The sequence below is a fragment of the Amphiura filiformis genome, chromosome 1 (genome assembly GCF_039555335.1).
Source record: "Amphiura filiformis chromosome 1, Afil_fr2py, whole genome shotgun sequence".
In the NCBI taxonomy this organism is placed as follows: Eukaryota; Metazoa; Echinodermata; class Ophiuroidea; order Amphilepidida; family Amphiuridae; genus Amphiura; species Amphiura filiformis.
In genome coordinates this window covers 60,511,481-60,531,566 of record NC_092628.1, presented here as the reverse complement: position 1 = coordinate 60,531,566, position 20,086 = coordinate 60,511,481, and the positions used below count along the sequence as shown (strand labels likewise).

General features: G+C 38.0%; 1 protein-coding gene across 2 annotated transcripts; it reads left to right on the top strand.

The window, feature by feature from the left end:
- Nucleotides 1-51: 51 nt before the first annotated feature.
- LOC140150117 (TNF receptor-associated factor 6-like) lies at nt 52-17,476 on the top strand. 2 transcript variants are annotated; one of them, XM_072172130.1, is made up of 9 exons: nt 52-227; nt 6,982-7,240; nt 8,432-8,489; nt 8,902-9,006; nt 9,890-10,048; nt 11,429-11,506; nt 12,121-12,207; nt 15,226-15,398; nt 16,789-17,476. In XM_072172130.1, exons 2-9 carry the CDS (start codon nt 6,993-6,995, stop codon nt 17,348-17,350), a joined length of 1,470 nt encoding a protein of 489 aa, XP_072028231.1. In that variant the 5' UTR covers nt 52-227; nt 6,982-6,992; the 3' UTR covers nt 17,351-17,476. The 2 variants fall into 2 exon arrangements, with proteins under 2 accessions (XP_072028231.1, XP_072028225.1); XM_072172124.1 differs by lacking the exon at nt 52-227 and adding an exon at nt 3,824-3,848.
- The last annotated feature ends 2,610 nt before the right edge of the window (nt 17,477-20,086 follow it).

The following is a 20,086-nucleotide window of genomic DNA, read 5'->3' as shown; positions in this document are numbered from 1 at the left end:
ACTTGTCATTCAGATTGAGTATATAATATTGAATAGGCCTATTGATTGAAAGATCACATTCTGCGATTTATGCGCATGCTCCAAATCATATCATACTTGTGGCGGGAAGGAGCAGGTTGTTTCATATTCGAGATTTTGCGATCAAAGCAGTCATCACTTTCCAAGAGTCTTCCCAGTTTCATTCGCATTTTTCATAAATTCATCCACTGCAGTCAAGTTAAAAGACGGTAAGAATTCTTAGGCTTCTTTGGTGGTATATAGTGGTTTAGAATGTTCGGTGATATTCAAGCTACATTATAGACCCCGGCTCCGAAAGGATTCTTTTTTCAGGGTCTAATGCCGTGATTTTAATAGTATAGACAAGAAATGGGCGGCCAACCAGTTCCAATAATCGAAACTCCCGGCTCCGACCGGGAGTTCCAACAGGTGCTGTGTATGTGTTTAATGTGCATTCACATACACACTTAGCCGTCGGTTCGAAGAAATCGTTGCTCCAAAAATGATTGCAAATTACACATTTGTAGTCATTTTTCACCACAAAATATGATATGAAAACACAGGTGAGCAATGTATTCAATATATGGAGAGGTGAAACAGGTTATTAATTATTGTCAATATTAATATTTTGTGACATTTATAATGAAAATAATTAACACTCCAGTCACCCTATGGCACCTTCTATAACTTGAGAACAAGTCCTCCGAGAAAAAGAGATAGAGAAGCGACACTCTGTACAAACTGCCTATACCATGCTATACAGCAGTTGAAGACATGCAATTCGCAAGCGTCGTCGCCGGCCAAGTCTTTCTACGAACGTGTAATGAGAAGATACCATGGAGTCCTACATAGAGATCTGAGGAAGAGACGGTCCGAATTGACCTAGTGACCTATAATTTATTAGAGAATCACATTTTTAGAGTATAAGTCCGCCCACCGCTGTCAATCATTCTAATGAACAAATGAAACAAGCTCTGGCATTCTGGCAATGACGTAATCCTAATTATAAATGAGAAAATCACATTGTACATGTAACTGTCTGCTGTACTTCATGTCTTCCAACAAGTGCCGGAGTGTCGCGGCCCTGAAGTCCTCAAACGTTCGAAATTTGTAGTTTACTAGCGGGTACCCGCGCTTCGCGCGGGCCCCCGCTAGATAAGTAAATGGGAGCGGTTAGTAAACGGGATCGGTTAGTATAAACGATGGAAATGGTAATCATGTCAATTGGTATCGCTTTTAACAGCTCAATTATTACGCGGTTAGTGATGTGGTAGGCCTACCATTTGTTGTGTCTACTTTGCAAACGACGTTCTTTCTTTCTTACTTTCCCGTTCTTTCTTTCTTGCTTTCCGTTCTTTCTTTCTTGCTTTCCGTTCTTTCTTTCTTGCTTTCCCGTTCTTTCTTTCTTGCTTTCCCGGTTTCTTTCTTGCTTTCCCTCCCTTTCTTTCTTGCTTTCCCTCCCTTTTTGTTGCCTCTACTTTGCAAACGACGTTCTTTCTTTCTTACTTTCCCGTTCTTTCTTTCTTGCTTTCCCGTTCTTTCTTTCTTGCTTTCCCTCCCTTTCTTTCTTGCTTTCCTCCCTTTCTTTCTTGCTTTCCTCCCTTTCTTTCTTGCTTTCCCTCCCTTTCTTTCTTGCTTTCCCTCACTTTCTTTCTTGCTTTCCTTTCTTTCTTTCTTTCTTTCTTTCTTTCTTTCTTTCTTTCTTTCTTTCTTTCTTTCTTTCTTTCTTTCTTTCTTTCTTTCTTTCTTTTTCACTTTCTTTCTATCTTTCTTTCTTTCTTTCCCTCTTTCTTTCTTTCTTTCTTTCTAAGTTCTTTCTTTCTTTCTTTCTTTCTTTCTTTCTTTCTTTCTTTCTTTCCCTCTTTCCTTCCCCTTTTTACTTATTTTTTCTGTCTTTCCCTTTTTTCTTTCAGTTTCTCTCTTTCCTGCGTTCCATTTCTCTTTCTGTTTCTTGCTTGTTCACTTTCTTTCTCTCTCTCTCTTCTTTCTTTCTTTCTTTCTTTCTTTCTTTCTTTCTTTCTTTCTTTCTTTCTTTCTTTCTTTCTTTCTTTCTTTCTGTCTATTTCTTCTTTGTTTTCGTTTCTCTCTCCCTTTCTCTTTCTTGCTTTCCCGTTGTTTCTTTTTCTTTCTTTCTTTCTTTCTTTCGTTCTTTTCCCCTTTCTTTCCCTCTTTCCTTCCCTCTTTCCTTCCTTTTTTCCTTCCTTCTTCTTTCTTTACATAGGCATAAATCCCGGGATGAGTAATAAATTCCTCAATATTTCGATAAGGGGCATGATCTACTGAATCACCTCCATGTTGACGCATGTATGTGGGTTCCTTTATTTCTTTCGTTCGTTCTTTTTTTATATGTGTTTCTGTTTCATCAAGTAGGCCTATAGCAACATTGGGTTTCAAGAAGGTTGAGTTACATAGCGTAAATTCCGGTGTTGGGGTGGGTATACCCCCCCCCCCCATGTTTTGATAAGGTCAATGGTCCGTACACTCACCCCCAGTTCACAAATGTATAATAGATGTGGGTTTCTGACAAAATTAACCTCATTTTTTTGTCAATCTAAAAAGTGCAAATTTTTGCGGCCTTCGTGCGAATTTGTTCCACTTTTGCACAATATAATTCACCAGTAGGCCTAATTAGCTTGCCATAAATTATTCTGTCGCCAAGATGCTGGCTTCACTGTAGGCCTATTGCAAGAAATTGATTTAAACGGACCCATCCCCCATGCCATGCCAAGAGAAATCTACGCCATTGTTAATGTTGCCTAAAGATGCCGGATTCACTATTAATATGCCTACTTCAAGAAATGTTTTCATCCCTCCCCTAATGTCAAAAAGAAATCTACGCCACGGATATAGCGGTTGCGGTTTTATACCATGCTATAATCTGCTAATAATGTCCCACACTCCCCATCGAAATTCATCACAACATGACAAACGAATAAACTCAAATTACTTTCCAATACCGTATATATGCCTAGGCCTACCATTGCCTACCTTGAATTTAAAATCTTCGGAAAGTCATCACAAAAGAAGTTTCCGAAAGTCATAATTTGCATAAACGAATGCAGTTGATTTATTATTATAGCCGTTGCGGTTACCATGCCGCATGATGCCCACTCTCCGTCGAAAGTCACCACGAACGGATAAACTAATATCACTTTCAAAATTATTAGATCACTTGGACCATTTATTTTCAAAATACGTAACTTAAAACCACCTTTGTCTCAGCCATTAATTTGTTAGTTCCGTCTAAGAGATGTGATATTTTCCGTCTTAGATGAAACTGGAAGTTTTGTTACCATTAGCGCGTCGGAAGTTGCCACGACCTGTGCGTAATCCGCGCGATATAACGCAGCAACGGACCGTAAATAAGCGGGCCACTATTGGTTGATCTACCGAATAAATCCAAATAATTATTTGTATTTATTAATTTATCTATCTATCTATGCATTTACCATTCATCTGGAAATGCTAGAACTTATTTATTTATCTATTTATTAATTTATAATTTATCTATAATCTCCGAGATGATACCGATGAATCGATCAGTTCCTCTTCAAAGTATCGATTATCGGCAAGTTCCTCTTTAATAGTATAGATATTACTACAACTGGCGGCCAACAGACTGGGCGGCCAAGAAGAGTCGGATTTACAAGGCTTACAATGTATTGTTATGATGTTAAACATGCGTACGAATACTAAGAAATTGCTCAAAAATATAATATTGATAAGCTTTGATAGGACGTTGCAATATTGGGGAAGCCATGGCCGCCGCTGCGGCGCTGTGAATCGGCGGGCGACACAATTTACGCATTGGATATTGGATATTTGAGCGGGGGAAAATTCCATGCTAGCAGGTAGGGCCTATGACTGGGCGTATAATTTATGGCAGGCTGGATGATGTACAGTAATTAGATTAACTCAGTGCATTAGCGCCAATTTGGTTAAAAATATGTGGGGGGGGGGCACCCAGCCAAAATTGCCCACAAAATTGTTAAAAAGTGGCTAAAAATAACAAAAAAATGGTCATTTTGCCAAAAGGTGGAGGAGGCATCCCCACCCACATCCCCATCCCCACCCACATCCCCATCTCATCCCCCCATCCCCACCCCCGGATCGACGCCCATTACTCAATGCAAGTGAAAACATAGTTTTTCAAGCCTAACTTTAGTTTTAATTGATGTGATAAACTTCGGTTAGGCGTACTACACCCTGGCCAATTTTGGGCCTATTTTTTTGCATTTTTCTCAAAAATATAGTGCATTGTTGACAAGTAAGATATGTATATTATAGGGGCAAGGACTACAACTACTGCACTGAAAAGTCAGCAACTCAAGGCAAGTAGTTATTGATTTATTGATCAAATATTGGTTTTCCCTCATTTTTGACTGTAACTCCATAACTGTTGTCTGTGCTGAAATAAAATTCCCAGTGCAGTAATTGTAATGCTTGCCCCAAAAATATACATATCTTACTTGTCACCAATTTGCTATAATTTTTGACAAAAATGCTAAACTAGGCCCAAATTTGGGCAGGGGTGTAGTACCCCCTTAAAGGGGGTGTAATACCATGATTTTCATCAGTAGGCCCCTATCCCTCTTTTCTTTTCTTTTTTGCAAATTCATGAAGTACATAAATATGTTCATCACCTTGTAAAATATCTCTACATAGGCTACAATTTCTACAAAGTGCTTAGGCCTATAAACCATTTTAGTGAATAATTTTGGCCCTATATATTTTTTGCTTACTGTATCCTAGTAACTCGGATGTGTTTTCATAACAAACCATAATTTATTCTTTTCAAGTAGAGTACATGAATAGAATACATTAAATCCTTTATACTCTCTATAGAAATGCACTTAGCGATGCATGCTAAATAACACTGAATAAATTAATTTGGCTCTTCCACAATGGATGCAATAGCCAATTTAATACTATGTACCTTCTATAATGTGTTGTTAGGAAAAGAGATTTAAAGAGGCTAGGTCATCATAGGTCAGGTTATAGGTCACTTGGTTCAGGTCAAATTTAGGCATCCATTTTGAATACATGTGATAGTCTGTGATAATGAGGCATCAATTTTGATATTTTGTCTTTTACTGGATATATATTGAAAAGGTGTAAGGTGGATATACTAAAATACTTTGGGATGTTAATGGTGAGTACAATTTAGATTGCCTAGTTGAAATGGATTGGACAACTGAATATAAAATAGTTACCAAAATCACAAAAGTGAAGCTTATGAAAAACTACCTAAGGGAGTGTTCATAAATACTTTGGTGGGGGGGGGTTGGAAAAGTTGGAACCTCAGGCGTCAAAATTTTTTTGATCCCCCTAAAAAGGGTGGATTTTTTTATCCCCCTTTTTATGGTCTAAATTTTGTTGATTTCCCCCCACCCTTCAAGTCCTAAAAAAGAAACCAAAAATATGCATCATTATTAACATTGACATAGATTTATTTTTGACATTGGGGTTGGAGAAAATTTCTTGAAGTCCAGTGAATCCAGCACCTTTTGCCGTCAAAATAAGTTTATGGATTCGCGCGCAAAAATGTTTGCCATATTGAAGCTAAACTGGTGAAATATAGTACAAAACTGGAATGAATTTGCACAAAGCGCAAAACAATTGTCACTTTTTATTTTAAAATGACCAAATATGGGGTTAATTTTGGTTAGAAACCCATATACAGGCATCAACATTGGGGGGATGATTGTATGGACCATCCCCCTATCAAAATATTGGGGGGGGGATTTATCCTCCCATCCCCCGGGATCTACCCCTATGGTCATTAACTCATCTTTGATACACCCAAATTGTAAAGTGCACACATTTTGTTGATTTGTAGCTTGAGATTACAAAATTGAAGTGTTAACATTCATGAGCGCGTAAAATTTTTGGAATGTACATGCCTTCTCGTACATTTTACCCTGGAATTTTACCCTCAAATTTTTTTGATCCCCCCCTACTAAGGACTGAATTTTTTAGGACCCAAAATTTTTTTGATCCCCCAATATTTTCCAATTCAACCCCCCACCAAAGTATTTATGAACACTCCCTAATATGGTGGTATAGGTGACAAGAAATACAATTTTTTCAACATTGCTGTAGTGTGGTTGTGGTAACCTGTTACCTATGGCTTAATTAAGTCATAAGAAATCAGGAACCACTTATTCCCATTTTACATATCAACATTATTTCTCTAATGTGTTAGCAACATTATATCCAAAATTTTAACGAAATCTGATAGTAAGCTTTCCAAAATGAAGTGAATTTAAAACATCAGTGATGTACCACCTTTTGGCTTCTACCTTTAAAAGCATGTAAGCTATGATACCAATGCCACCAATAGAACGAGAAGATTTGCCCCCTTCATTTTGCATACCACTTTGTCTAATTTTTTTCTCATTTTTTCACATATTGCAAAAAAATGCAAAAAAAATGCAATTTTGGTAGGAAATGGCTTCCTTTCCTCTTTGCGAAACTTTCGCCCTCCTCCCCCCTAAAAAAACGAAACAAAATTACACCACATTTTGCAGCAATTTTGCACAAAATTTGTTGATTTTGCTCCACCCCTGAAACTTTTCCCCACGATGCCCCCCTCCCGAAAAAAAATTCCTGGTGCTGCTACTCCCAGGGAGTACTCAAGTTTGGTTTTAGTAAGGGTGTGCCAGCAGTGCCACCGAGAATTTGAAAGTGGACCCATCAATATGTACCAATTTTTCCGAAAAATTTGGACCCATCAATACATGTAGGCCTATACCAAAAGTCAAATTTTTCAGCCACTGCACATAGGGCAGTATGCCTATAGCATAGCATAGCATAGCATAGCATAGCATAGCATAGCATAGCATAGCATAGCATAGCATAGCATAGCATAGCATAGCATAGCGCATAGCATAGCGCATAGCATAGCATAGGCTTTGTTGGTCCCAAAATGTGACAATCCCATATAAATTTTGTTTTATATTTTTATTTTCTGTTAAAATTTAGATTATATCACCATGGCAACAAATAATAATCGGAACAGGCAGACCAACAGCAACAATAATAATAGCAACCGCTCACGATCCACTCCACCTGCAGCTGCCAGTAACAAGCCTGAAATCCTGTGTGGAGGTTATGATGCCAATTTTGAACCCGCCTTGGACAAGAAGTACATGTGTCCTGTATGCCTGGCTGGACTACAGAAACCAGTTCAGACAAAATGTGGACACAGATTCTGCAAGGCTTGCATGACACAGTTGGCAGGGTAAGTATAATGCCTGTCCTGTAATACACTTGCATAATAGCTCATAATATGCCCTGTGGGGCAAAGCTTCATGGAGTTCACCCCCCCCTGGGCCAGGGGGCCTGCATTCCCCTTTCTTCCTTGGGGGTCAAACACTCTTTTCCCCTGGATCTGCCCCGAGCATAAGTTCAGCAACTCAGCCTCCCGGCCATATGCACCCGAGGCATGCAGTGCTGACCATAAGTCAGCCCTCGGGCTAAAAGCCTGTGACAATTCACTGTGGGCCCAAAGATAGATTAATCAATCCCCGAGTCTGATGTCTTTTTAACAACTAAGTGTCACAAATGTTGGACCAGTATAACATTAATATTTACAATATTTCCTGCCTGTGAGGACCCATAGATTTCAGTTTCTTGGTTGGTGGTGCAAAATAAAATTTCAGGGGCACCGTAGACAAAAAACAATTGCAGTTGCATCATGATACAATACATATACCGGTTTTGTTTTTATAGAGACTACAGTACATATCTTCGAGCTTCCAAAAAAGGACAATGTAAGGGCGTAGCACGCAAAAATGGTTATATTTTACACTCGCTATTTTTGCCCATGATCAGGGTGAATTTTGGCTCCCCTTTTCTTTCCTTTGCCCTCCAGATTTTCTCTTTCATTTTTGTCAGAGGGCACTCTTTTCTTTCATTTTTTGTCAGGGGCAGTGTTCCTGGGACAATCTGCCCCCCCCCCACCTGCTGGCTACGCTACTGGCCCCACCCCTGCTGAGGTCCTTCCAACTTCATTGATTTTTAACCTATACCATAGACAGTAGAGAGTAGCCTATACTACTATAAAAGTATTCTATCCATAGCCCTCCTGGCTTGTGCCTATCACATAATAAGAGATAACATTTTAAAATAGAGGGCATTATAGGTTGGATAGCAAGCTATGGGAGTAATTTGCAGTGGGTATAGGATTTGAACTTGGGAAGTGGGAACTGATGAATATATAAATGCATACTTTTATGCCTTATGATATAGTCAGTGGAACTCTGACAATGTTTTTTACAGTTTGGTAATTGGTAAAGGTAAACACATGATCTAAGACAAGTAGTAAACTAGTGTGTTGCATTGAAGTAATTCAAGGAGCCCTAAATACTATAGCTCATCTATTGTCATAATCTTTATGTATATATATAATATAATTTTATTTGTATTTCAGAACTCGAAGTTTTGCCAAATGTCCTGTAGATAAAACCTGGTTGGATATCAAGAATGATGTAAGTGAATCAGGGGCGTAGCCAGCTTTCTTGTTCAGGGGGGCAAAATAAAATTTTTGGGGCACAGACGAAAAAAATTGCAGTTGCATCATACAATACATAGACTGTATGTCTTCGAGCTTCCCGAAAAGGGCTTCATTGTTACAATGTGCGCGCATAGCGCGCAAAATTTTTTTATTTTACACTATCTTGGCCCTGAATTTTGCTAGAAACTCTTTTCCTTTGCCCTCTTGATTTTCTCTTTCATTTTTTGTCAGAGGGGCACTTTTTGTCAGGGGGCACTTTTTGTCAGGGGGCACATTTGAGATGTGAGCATTTTATATTGCAGCAAATTTAGCATAAATATGCATTTCATGCCTTTTGTTACCCCAAGCAGCCTAATATCAGATAGTTTAATATCATTTTTCTCTAGGTATTTGGAGATATTGCTGTTGAAAGAGAAGTATTGTCATTGAAAGTGAAGTGTAAGAATGTCAACAATGGCTGTGACTGGATTGGAGAATTACGCCACTTGACGGTAATTAGGCCTATTATTTGAAATGTTAATGAGTTAAGAAATAGAGAAAGTGATGAAGCTTATTTTAACAAATTTATATGAGGATATTTTAATTGAAATAAGAGATTGGTTACCAGTATTTTGGAATTATTATAATTGCATTTTACAATGTTTGCAATTTTACTCCTGACTTCACTGGTGGAAATTGCTCGGGGATTTTGAATTGTGTAAGGGATATACTGTGCAGCTGTGATTAAACATACAGGGTTGCTGATTTTTTTTTATTTAAAAAAATTCCAATATTTTTTTTATTTATATCAATTTTTTGATTCCAAGAACTGCTATACACAATAAAGTACCAGCGGAAGGCTAGTCATATGCACAATCCTACCAGGTATTTACAAAAAAAACCATGTTTTTACGTGTGAAAATTTCAAAGAAAAAATTGGGTAAAATCATGGGAAAAACCTTGGATGGATTTTTGGCGATAGATAAAGTGACATAGAGGTATTTTAATTGTATCCAAAAACATTAGGAATGAATTAAAACAGTCGGTGTAAGAAAGAAATTAACTTGCATTTATCAAAAATGGTAAAAAATGAAAAAGTTGATTTAAATCAGGCGATTAAGTTGGTGATTTAGATCGGCATGATTTAAATCAAACAACCCTGACTAATGTACAATTATTTCTGTTCTGAATTGCTGTAAATTTGCCCCAGATACTGGAATTTGTTTGCAAATTTTGCTGAAAAAACCTGAAGGAAGAATCTGTATTTTTTCCAGATTCAGATCATCTCGAAACCCAAATCATCTGCACATCCATACCACTTATTCCCCCTGGTGCAGATCAAATGTTGTGAAAATGTTCTTTTTATAGAAGTTTATCTATTTCCATTGATTACAGCTTCACAGTGAAAAATGTCAATTTACAACATTAATATGCCCATATGGATGTGAGGAGACCTACCTTCGCCAAGAAAATGATGATCATCTTAGAGACTGTCCTCTACGCTTGATAGATTGCCCTGACTGTGAAGAAAAAATTGCCCACAAGGATAAAACGGTAGGAAGTTCTGATACAAAATGTATATTGGTAATGGTCTCATGCATGGTTAATTACACGGTTGTTTGATTCCATGCGCTTTTTTAATCAAATTGGTCACATCACTCAAGGGATGTGCCGGCTTGTCTGAGATTGTTGAGGTTACTTGAAGACAAACTGCATGATGTGTTTAAATTTTGGGGCTGTGCAATAATTATGAGCCCCCGGTAAAATTTCCAAACAGCGTGCTAAAAAATCGATTAACTCTCTCGGCCTGCCAAAAAATCTTTACCCCCCACCTTGCACACCAAAGTTTTGGGATCCCAATTCAATTAGTGGTCTAGATATTCTGTCGGTCGGACATCCGGGCTATCTCTAGTCTCGGGCCCAAACTGCATGTGGCTCAAGGTTTGTTGTGAACAACAGAAACCGGCTGTGAGGGAGGCTACATAGCGATGTTGCTGGAGTGACATTCAATTTCGAAAAAAACGACACTCGACCATGGAATTTAATTTTAAGTTTGTCAGTATATAAGCGGTAAATCAAGTAAGTTTCTTTCACTCTGAAGACTTAGAAAGCGGTTGTTTGATTCCACTGACTATTTGCGATCGAAATTTACATTACACCAATGACAGAAATCATCAACAAAAATCGAATCAGGGACTTGTTTTCACTCGAACATCATCAACCGGAAGTGACGTGACACGGACCGACAGAATATATTGCTAATTTGACCCTCCCCTAGGGCCAATAATTAGGCCAAAAAAAAAATTGTTGTGTTGCCCTCAAATGGGAAAATTTGGTCGGACGGTCGGATTTCTTTTTTTTTTCTTTTTTTAGTTTGTTTTTTTCCAAACCTTCATGCAGTTTTAGTGGAAAATTTGTCAATTTTGACTTCTGGATACCTGTTAGATATCAATTAAAGACTAGTCTTTCAATAAAATATTAATTTTAAGTGAAAACCTTGATTTTTTGAACAAATCTGTAAAAATCATCATTCAAAAAATAAATGCCGACCCTGATTTTTCAGGATTTAGGGTCGGGCGGTTGAGGGCAACACAAATTTTTTTTTTTTGCCTTATTGCACAGAATAAATTAAAGTAGAAAACCTGCTTAATAAGTACAGCAAAAAGATGATTGTTTTATTAATTGTTTATGAGTTAGTCAGTGTTAGTTGAACAGAGCTGAGGTTCATTTGTTAAAAGCAACAATCAAATGGGTTAACAAATTATTTAAATTTGCTGCTTGGGATGAGCCAAAAATCAATGGTGCATTTGCATCAGTTATTTTCTTGGTGTCAAAGTTTATCTCTAGGTTTGTGGGCATGAGGGCAGAGCAAAAACTAAAGTTGAAATTTGAAACCCAGGGCAATAACATCTGATATTTTCTGTATATTTCCAGGCACATAGATTACTGTTGTGTCCCAGATTTCCTATTAACTGTTGCATGTGTGGACGTAGTGGAGTACCAAGAGAAGAGGTAAGTCATTTATCATGTTTATGTGATAACTAAAGCATGGCTCGAAAAAAGTGGGGAATTTGGGAAGCTCCTTCCCAGGAAATGTTGTGTTTGGAGAGAAATTGTGTCTTTTTGTATATAAAAACATGTTATAAATTGTGGGAAATTTAGCTTGCTTCCCAGGAAATTTAACATTTTTTCAAGACCTGTAGGCTGTAACCAAGTATGAAAGGACATTTATAGCACTTTGGTGCAGCAAACACTTGTAGAAATGTGTCCCACTCAATCCAAACCAGGGTACAGGTGTGTCACATGCATAGTAGCAAATTGTAAAAGTATGACCCATTCATATATCCTCCAAACATGACATTCACATGAAAAAATAGCATTTTTGGACTTTGCCTTGGTAGTAGTAACCAAATAACCCCCAAAATGACCCATTTGTTTGTAATCAAATTTGACAAAAAAATACCATCCATATAGCACCATTTAAAAAGGCTGAAACCCTGTGACCCACATGCGCGTATATGGGGGTCTTATAAACTAGCTTTTAAGAACAAAACATTCAGATAAAATGTACATTTGTTTTAAATATCCCTCCAGAATATTATACAATTTCTTATTGTTTTCATCAGATGCCTAAGCATACAGATGTGCAGGAGGGAGACTGCCCAAATACAATAGTCCCTTGCACTTTTGCAAATGTTGGATGCAAAGCTAAGGTTGGTATATTTTTTTTCTTATGTAGTCATGTTTATGGTAAACTTGTAATTGGACATGTGATAAATTGTTTAAAATCATCTTGGCTCAGGACCAGCGTTCGAAATTTTGGTTGTCCGGTTGCCCGGGACAACTAAAAAAGTCACCGGACAACCAAAAATACTGATTCGGTTGTCCGCCGGACAACCATAAATCTAGCCAAAAGTCACATTTGTAGGCCTACGGACAACCAAAAACTTAGACAGACAACCAGAAATTGTAATCTGGTTGTCCGTGGGACAACCACTTATTTTTCCTAAATTCGAACACTGCTCAGGACATCTTGGGCCGACATGCTGTAATATAAAAACAAAAGAATTAATTTGATTTAATGAATTCTATATCAGTTCGGGGGCACTGCTAATTCAAAGACGTCTCTGATATCAAAGACTCTTCAGTGCCGAGTCACCTGACAGTATCATAATTCAAAGACGTCTCATAAATCACATACTCCCTAGTCTCAAAACCCAGCCGCAAAGCGATATTGTTAGCGTGACTGGCGCAGCGGGAATAATTTTGCGAGTAGGCCTAATCAGCATGATCAGGGTTGTAGCTAGCCCAAGTGCCTGCTAGCTCCTGCTAATTTTACTATCCAATTTATGAATTAAATCGCGGGCTCAGGATACACTCTTTCTAGTGAACGCGAGAAATCGGAGAATGCTGAAAAAATGTTGCTCTTTTTCATAATTGAGCTTAAATGCTGCAGAATAACTTTGCTCCCTCGGCGACATTTTGCAGACTTTCAATTCTCCGGACACATCAAAACTGTTTATTGGTTATTTTCGGAGCATATATTTTTTACAGATTTCCAACTGAGCCGCGAATTTTAGTTTTAGGCTTAGGCCTATATGAACACTCGTGCTCAATAATTCCTTCAATTCAGCCTAAGTTTAGGCTTTTCTGTTTTGCTTGAGGGGGATGTGCTATAATATGCCTATAGTCATTATATCTATGAAAGATAGGCCTATAATTCCTGACAAATTTCCTGCGGACCGTGACTTCTGCATGGGTATGAACCTGCTCAATTAGGCCTATATGGATAAATGCAAGTTAGCCTTTTCTTTTTTGACGGAGAAGGGTGACTGAGGGGGATGTGCTCCCTCAGAAGTTGGAGAATTATTTTCAAAAAGTTATGAAAGGCACAATAAAGTCATTTGGTGTAAAAGTTTACACTTATTATTCGTATTATTTTGGGCATAACAGATTTCAACGGACCCGACTTGTGAGGGAATATTATCCTCAAACTAAAAGCCAATTGGTGCATCATTTTGCATTAGGCCCCTATTATTAACTTATTTTTCCGACCATCATGATTAAGCATAGCCTATAGGCCATATAACCATGTCATGATAATATATAATATGTATTTTAGAATGGATTTCCAGTGGATGCGACTTCCCGTCACAAATTTCAAGCATGAACATAATTATGATGCGCAATGACTCAGAACGTACTCTTCCTCGTTTCTTCTTGTTTTCTTTCCACTTTTCCCCCTTTCGTTTGCCTAAAAATCCCCGGATATTGAAATGAGCTTGGGTGGCTGTGACAAAACAAAATTTTCAACCCAGTTTTGCTAATATTTTGTCCTGATTTTTGTAACATTTTCGTTCCGGTATTGGCAGTTATTTTGTATATGTTTTCAGTTGTCGGGTTATTTCTTTCAATTTTTGGGAAATCGGACCGAAAAAGTAGACCATTTTCTTTTCCCTCCCTTTTCCGCCCTTCAATTTTTGTAGGGGCACTATACTGCCCCACTGGCTATGCCCAGGCCCGTGCGCAGAGTGGGGCCGTCGGGTGGGGCAAAGTCCTCAAAAAATCCTAATTTACGACCGTAGTGAGAAAAAAAAAATGTTTTTTATGATTTTTAAATAAAAAAAAAGGTCCAAAGTTTGTGAAGAAGGTCCACTTTTTACAAAATCGCCCCTGGAAAAAAAAAAAGGGCCTGGCTATGCCACTGCTCTATCACTCCCCTTCCTCTCCCTCCCTCTCCCTTCTCTCTTTCTCTCTCTGTCTCCCTCATTTTTTTTTTTTTTTTTGGGCTGCAGGCCCCAAAGCCCCACTCCCTGGGCAGTGGGCACGCGGCTGGTTTACCGTAATTTGTTGATCTATTTTGAGCCACCTAATTATAACATAACCCTACCCCTAGTAGTGTCCATATTTCTCCGAATTCATCCCATGCACGTGTGCAAGAGTCAGGCCACGAGGTTAGGCCTGAACGTTTCCGTAAGGGCCTACCATTTTTCAAGTCATTTTTGAATATATTTTTGAAAAGTTGCCGCCACAAATTGTTATGCGTGCCAAAAATCGCTCCCCTCCCCCCTCGTTGACTGGCCAAAAATTCATTGTTCCCTCCTTTTTTTACCTTGCCAAAATATTCACTCCCCCCATGACTTGGGATTTTTTGTTACTTCAAAACGTTGGATATGGCTCGATTTTGCCAATTTAAGTGTTTTCTGGGACCATTTGTCAGAATTTGCACAGATAGATATGAAGTTTGCACAGGCAGATATTTGCTAAACATAGGAAAGCATATTCCGATACAGTCACCTTCTTTCCGATTTGCTGCATCTAGCCCCAAACTGTAAAAAAAAAAGCACGGCGTATGTGATATCACAGACCCCGTATGTGAAATCACTGACCCGTCTTTGATGATATCAGAGACGTCTTTGAATTAGCAGTGCCCCCGAACTGATATAGATTACCATAGCATAGAATAAGTGAATTAAAATAAGATTTTATATCTGCCTGGTTTGTGTCAAATATGTGGTTGTCTAGTTCTGAATCAAATAATGGTTACTCTGTTATCGTGTCTGTGGATTTGTGTTACATGCTAGAAAAATGTAAAATAGGCCCAAAAAGGGTTGTCCCACATGTTTTCATAAATTCATGCAGAAAAACACTTTTTTTGCCTTGTTTTTGTTTTTTGACACAATTGGCTTGATTGTCACAATGAAATGAATTATTGCTTTCACTACTTTCAGGTAAGACGCAGTGACATAGTGTCCCACAACAAGGAGTCCACTTTCCACCACCTGGAGTCCCTGGTGTCCGAAGTCATTTCTCAAAAAACATGTTTACAGCAACAAGAAGAAGCACTAAAAGAAAGCCAAGATAATTATACCAGTTTGAGAAGTGAACATGATGAATTGACCAGGTAATGAAACTGTAGGCATATGAGGGATAATAATCATCAATAGCACAATGACGGTTCTTCAGAAGAATCTCTTCAATAGATAGAGGTAGTTGATTTGCTAGGTATCAGAGCAATCTTCAGTAGATAGCGCAGTACCATCTCATGCAGAATAGCAAGTCAGTGGTGGTACCAGGAATTTTTCTGGAGGGAAGTGGGAGCTAAGTAATACCTGGTGGTGTGTGAAGGTTCCATAAAGCCTTGTTGAATGGAACAGTCCATATTTCACCCCACAGTCAATTTATACTATCTTCAGTAGATAGCAAATAATATACAAATATTTACTGCTCATGAGGGATCTGGTGGAATCTATTGGTCCCCGAGGTGAACTGGAGACCGTGAGCCTACTATTTTCCCGAGACCGTCAGGTCGAGGAAAATAGTAGGCTCACGGTCTCCAGTTCACCGAGGGGACCAATAGATTCCACCAGATCCCGAATTTAGAGCAGTAAATATTTGTTTTATATCCTTCATTAATATATTCTTTGTTCATTAAACACAAGGCATAGGCCTAGGCATAAATGTAGGCTAGGCCTAGTCAAGGCTACGCTGGCCTTGCTTTGTTTTGGTCCTGATGTAACTCAGATTTATGCCATTAAACCGCCGTATTTTAGCTGCACTTCTGTGCTGCTTGTGTGCTTCGCAAGACGAAACGAATTGCTACACATTAATACCCCGGAACCGGTACTGATATCCCGTGTATGTGGCGAGTTGCACTGACCACTAGGAACTGCGACGCGTTATGAGGTCATACGGCGCTCGGGACCCGCTCAGAGGAGATAGTAAAACTATTTCCCGGAGATAGTACTTTGAATAGTACCCGTTCCCTCCTCAATCGGCTTTTTAACAAGTTTGCAAAATAGCAAAACTATTTTTGGTCACATGATACTCGTTTAACCAATTAATGAACGAGAATATATTAATGAGGGATATAATAGCCATTCAATAATATAGCACATGATCAGCCATCTTCAGATAGCAAAAACAGTCATCTTCAGTACATGGCACAATAATGATCATAATTTGGTATAATAACATCAGACATATATATGAAGATGTTTGTTTCAAAACCCCTTATACATCCACTTGCCCAATTTTGAGAACACATCAAATAATCATAAAAAAGATCACTGATATAAGGGGGTTTTCAACAAAAGCAGTTTTTGGCGGGATGCTTGGGTAGAATGAGCATCCCGCCAAAAACTGCTTTTGTTGTAAACCCCTATATATATCAGTGATTTTTTTTGATGTGTTCTCAAAATTGTGACAAGTGGATGGAAGGGGTTTTGAAACAAAGCTCTTCATATGCGTTTATGAACTCAAGGTTGTATTTTGTTTTTCCTTTCCCTGTTTAGGCAACTTGCAGACAAAAATGATCAACTGATGCAACAATCTGACAAAATCAATCAATTGGAGAATACAAGCTACAATGGCTGCCTCCACTGGAAGGTGAAAATCCCTCAGAGATCAAGCAGTAACTCACAGAATGGCTCAAATCAAGTCATCATGAGTCCACCTTTCTATACAGGATGTCCTGGTCACAAACTTAGAGCTTGTTTGGAGTTGAAAGGTCACAAATCTGGAAACATCTACCATTCATCCCTTTCTATCGTCCTTTGCCAAGGAAAGTATGACAATGATCTACACTTTCCATTTAGTTCTACTTGCTTGGTCACTTTGTATGATCAGAGCACAAGAGGGTGTAATAATTTTGTAACATCCTTCGCATGCAATAACATGCCTCGTACTGAGACCGATGGCAATGAGAATCAGAAGCGTGGACGTTTGAGCTTCATGAAGACTGATACACTTACCAAGGGACGATTTTGTGTTGGTGGATATTTGTACATGCAAATAGATATGTCACCAATAACATCACTCACAAATTTCCAAACAACTGACAATCCACAAAACTAGATGTTCAGAAATTATTTTAGAAAGTTGTTATCCAAAAAGCAGTGTATATGTAAGAAGACTTTAATTGAAAAACAGTAGTTGAATCTTTTATATATTTTTGTACCTGTATTGAAGAATGTATTATATAACTTTATCCCACCCTGTTTATTTTCTCAAAATACATTTTATTAGGAGTCTTTTCTCGGACTCCAATTATGATTAGTAAGTATAAGGGTGATCAATATTTCAAACTTTTCTCCATGTTAATTTTACCAGATTCTTTGCACCAATCAAGAGAAAAAAATGAGTTTCTATATTGCATTTATGGTCCTATCTTGTTGTGGTTCAGATTTTCAGTGTCATGTTAAAATCCCTGAAATATCAAGACCTGATAATGCAAAGAAATTTATATTGGATCTGTTTTCCCTAGCATAATTCATACAATAATCATGATTATTAGTACTGTCTCTTCCGAAGTGAATGTCAAATCGTTAACCGTATAATGCACTACATCATCAGCATGAGCAGCTTCACATGCATAATAAAAATGAGGTTTTGAAGATTATGGGTTAGATTTCTTTAATACAGTAAAAGGACAAAATACCATGGGCATATACTTGTATTTATTCATGTTAAATGCACTTTTAAATGGATTTTAAACTATTTTGCTTCTCTTTATATTTGTAAATGTACTGTGTGATTGTGTTATTTACCATTTTAATGTATTATAGTTGAAGTTTAATAAATGATATATAAATTTATTTCCATGTATCAACTGGTTTGGATTTGTTGTCGCAGTGAATAAGCCCAATGCAATGCATTGTGGGGCAGTTTTGGGACACTTTGCCTTCTGACCTATTGGGAAAATTCAGAAAAAATTGTTTTGTGCATACAAAATATAACCCAAAATGTTTACAAGAATGAATACAAACCCAAAAAACAGTTAATAAATTATTTAAATATTTTTAATGAGAATATTATGACAATAAATAAATTGATAATAATTACAGCAATTTCCCCGATATGTCCCAAAACTGCTCAAAAACCGGAAGTTACAATGGTTATTGGGAGGTGTTTGCTTTTGGGGAAAACAATGAAGAATCAAATATGCAAACCTATAATCTAAATAAAATTCTGCTTCCAACAATAAAAATATGGGGTCATTGAAAGGGCGAGAGCATGATTTTTGGCTTTCGGCGAGTGCAAGATGTACAAAATATGGGTCATTGGATGAGAGAGGGCCGTTTGGATTCGCTAAATTAGGGGGATGGGATGAGAATGACATTTTTAAATGGTCTTTTTGTGAGAGCCTAAAGAATCCTCGAAAATTGAATTCCTAGTTCTATAACGTGGCTCGGTGATACGAGGCTCGTTGCTGTTCAGATGGAAATATATGGGTCAAGGTCTTTGGGTGACCGATCTAAAGAAAAAATATGGGGACAGCATGCGCTGGTAATGGGGTCTTTGGGTAACAGCGATGATGAAAAGGGAGTCTCAACAGCCCTACATACGCGTCACCTCCAAAGTGGGAGTGCCCCCCGATTTCGGCACTTCACATCAAAGCTCCCATTGGGTGCCCATTCCTTTTTAAAGGAATTTTTATTAAGGCTGTGCAAGGAGTCCTGAGTAGCAATTTACCCGAGCGAGAGAGGTCAAAGGAGTAGATTTTTGGATTTTGTATGATTTTTTTTTAATTTGGGCAATTTTTGTTCATTTACGATCTCTTGTACTTAGCCGGGTGGATTACATGTGATGTAACATGTATTACTCGCACACATGGTTTTAATGATGCTGGGAGCTACAACGTAGAGGAAAGAAGCACTTGGAATTCCAGAAAAATGCATACATTTTAATTCTCCATTGAACCCTGTCAGTGATATTAGCTACAAGTTGGAGCCCAAATTGGGCAATATCCTTCACATTGACTGCCTTGAGATTCCAGTCCTTGAAAATAAGGCCAATTTCGATTTTTCAGTGCACCACCACCCACCCACCATCATGACCATGCACCTCCTCATTTGGGTAATCTTCAATTTTGTTTGCAAAATAACGGGAAAAAAAACCACAAGAATATTAAATAACACAATTCACAACATTTCCTAAAAACGCAAAATATCAGTAGCTATTCTAAAATAACACTCAGTGAATTTTGGGAAATATTTTTTTCCACCATGGTGGGATAATTCTGAATTGACACTTAATTTGGGTGTACTTTGTCTTGGGTCCAATCTCTATCATGAAAAGTTTGCTATATCTTTCTAAATATAGGATTGTTCTAGATTTGGGTTTTACTAGCGTTTCATATTTGAAAGAACTAAGGGAGCGATCGTTATTTACGGCAGGGGGGGGGAATGGGTAAATTTAGGGGGGAACACGAAATTTTTTTGTGGTCTTGAGGGGGGAACCTGACATTTTAGTGAACCAGGAGGGGATTGTTAAATTTTAAATGGAGAAAATTGGGAAAACAAGGGGAACGCGAAATTTTTTGTCGATATTTTTGCCAAAACACCCATCCCCCCTGCCGTAAATAACGATCGGTCCCCAATGTTTAATTGATTTCGAAACCACAAACCAAAACTGGGTGCTATGATGTACAAGATTGGGCTACGAGTATGCATTTTACCAAGTTAGCAATATAGGTAATTGCTTCATTTTGGATATGCATGACTTTCTTTATTATACTCAAAATCGGATTTTATTATACATGTTATAAGGAAGTTGTTTACGTGCATTAGGCTCCTTCACAGCCGGTTTCTC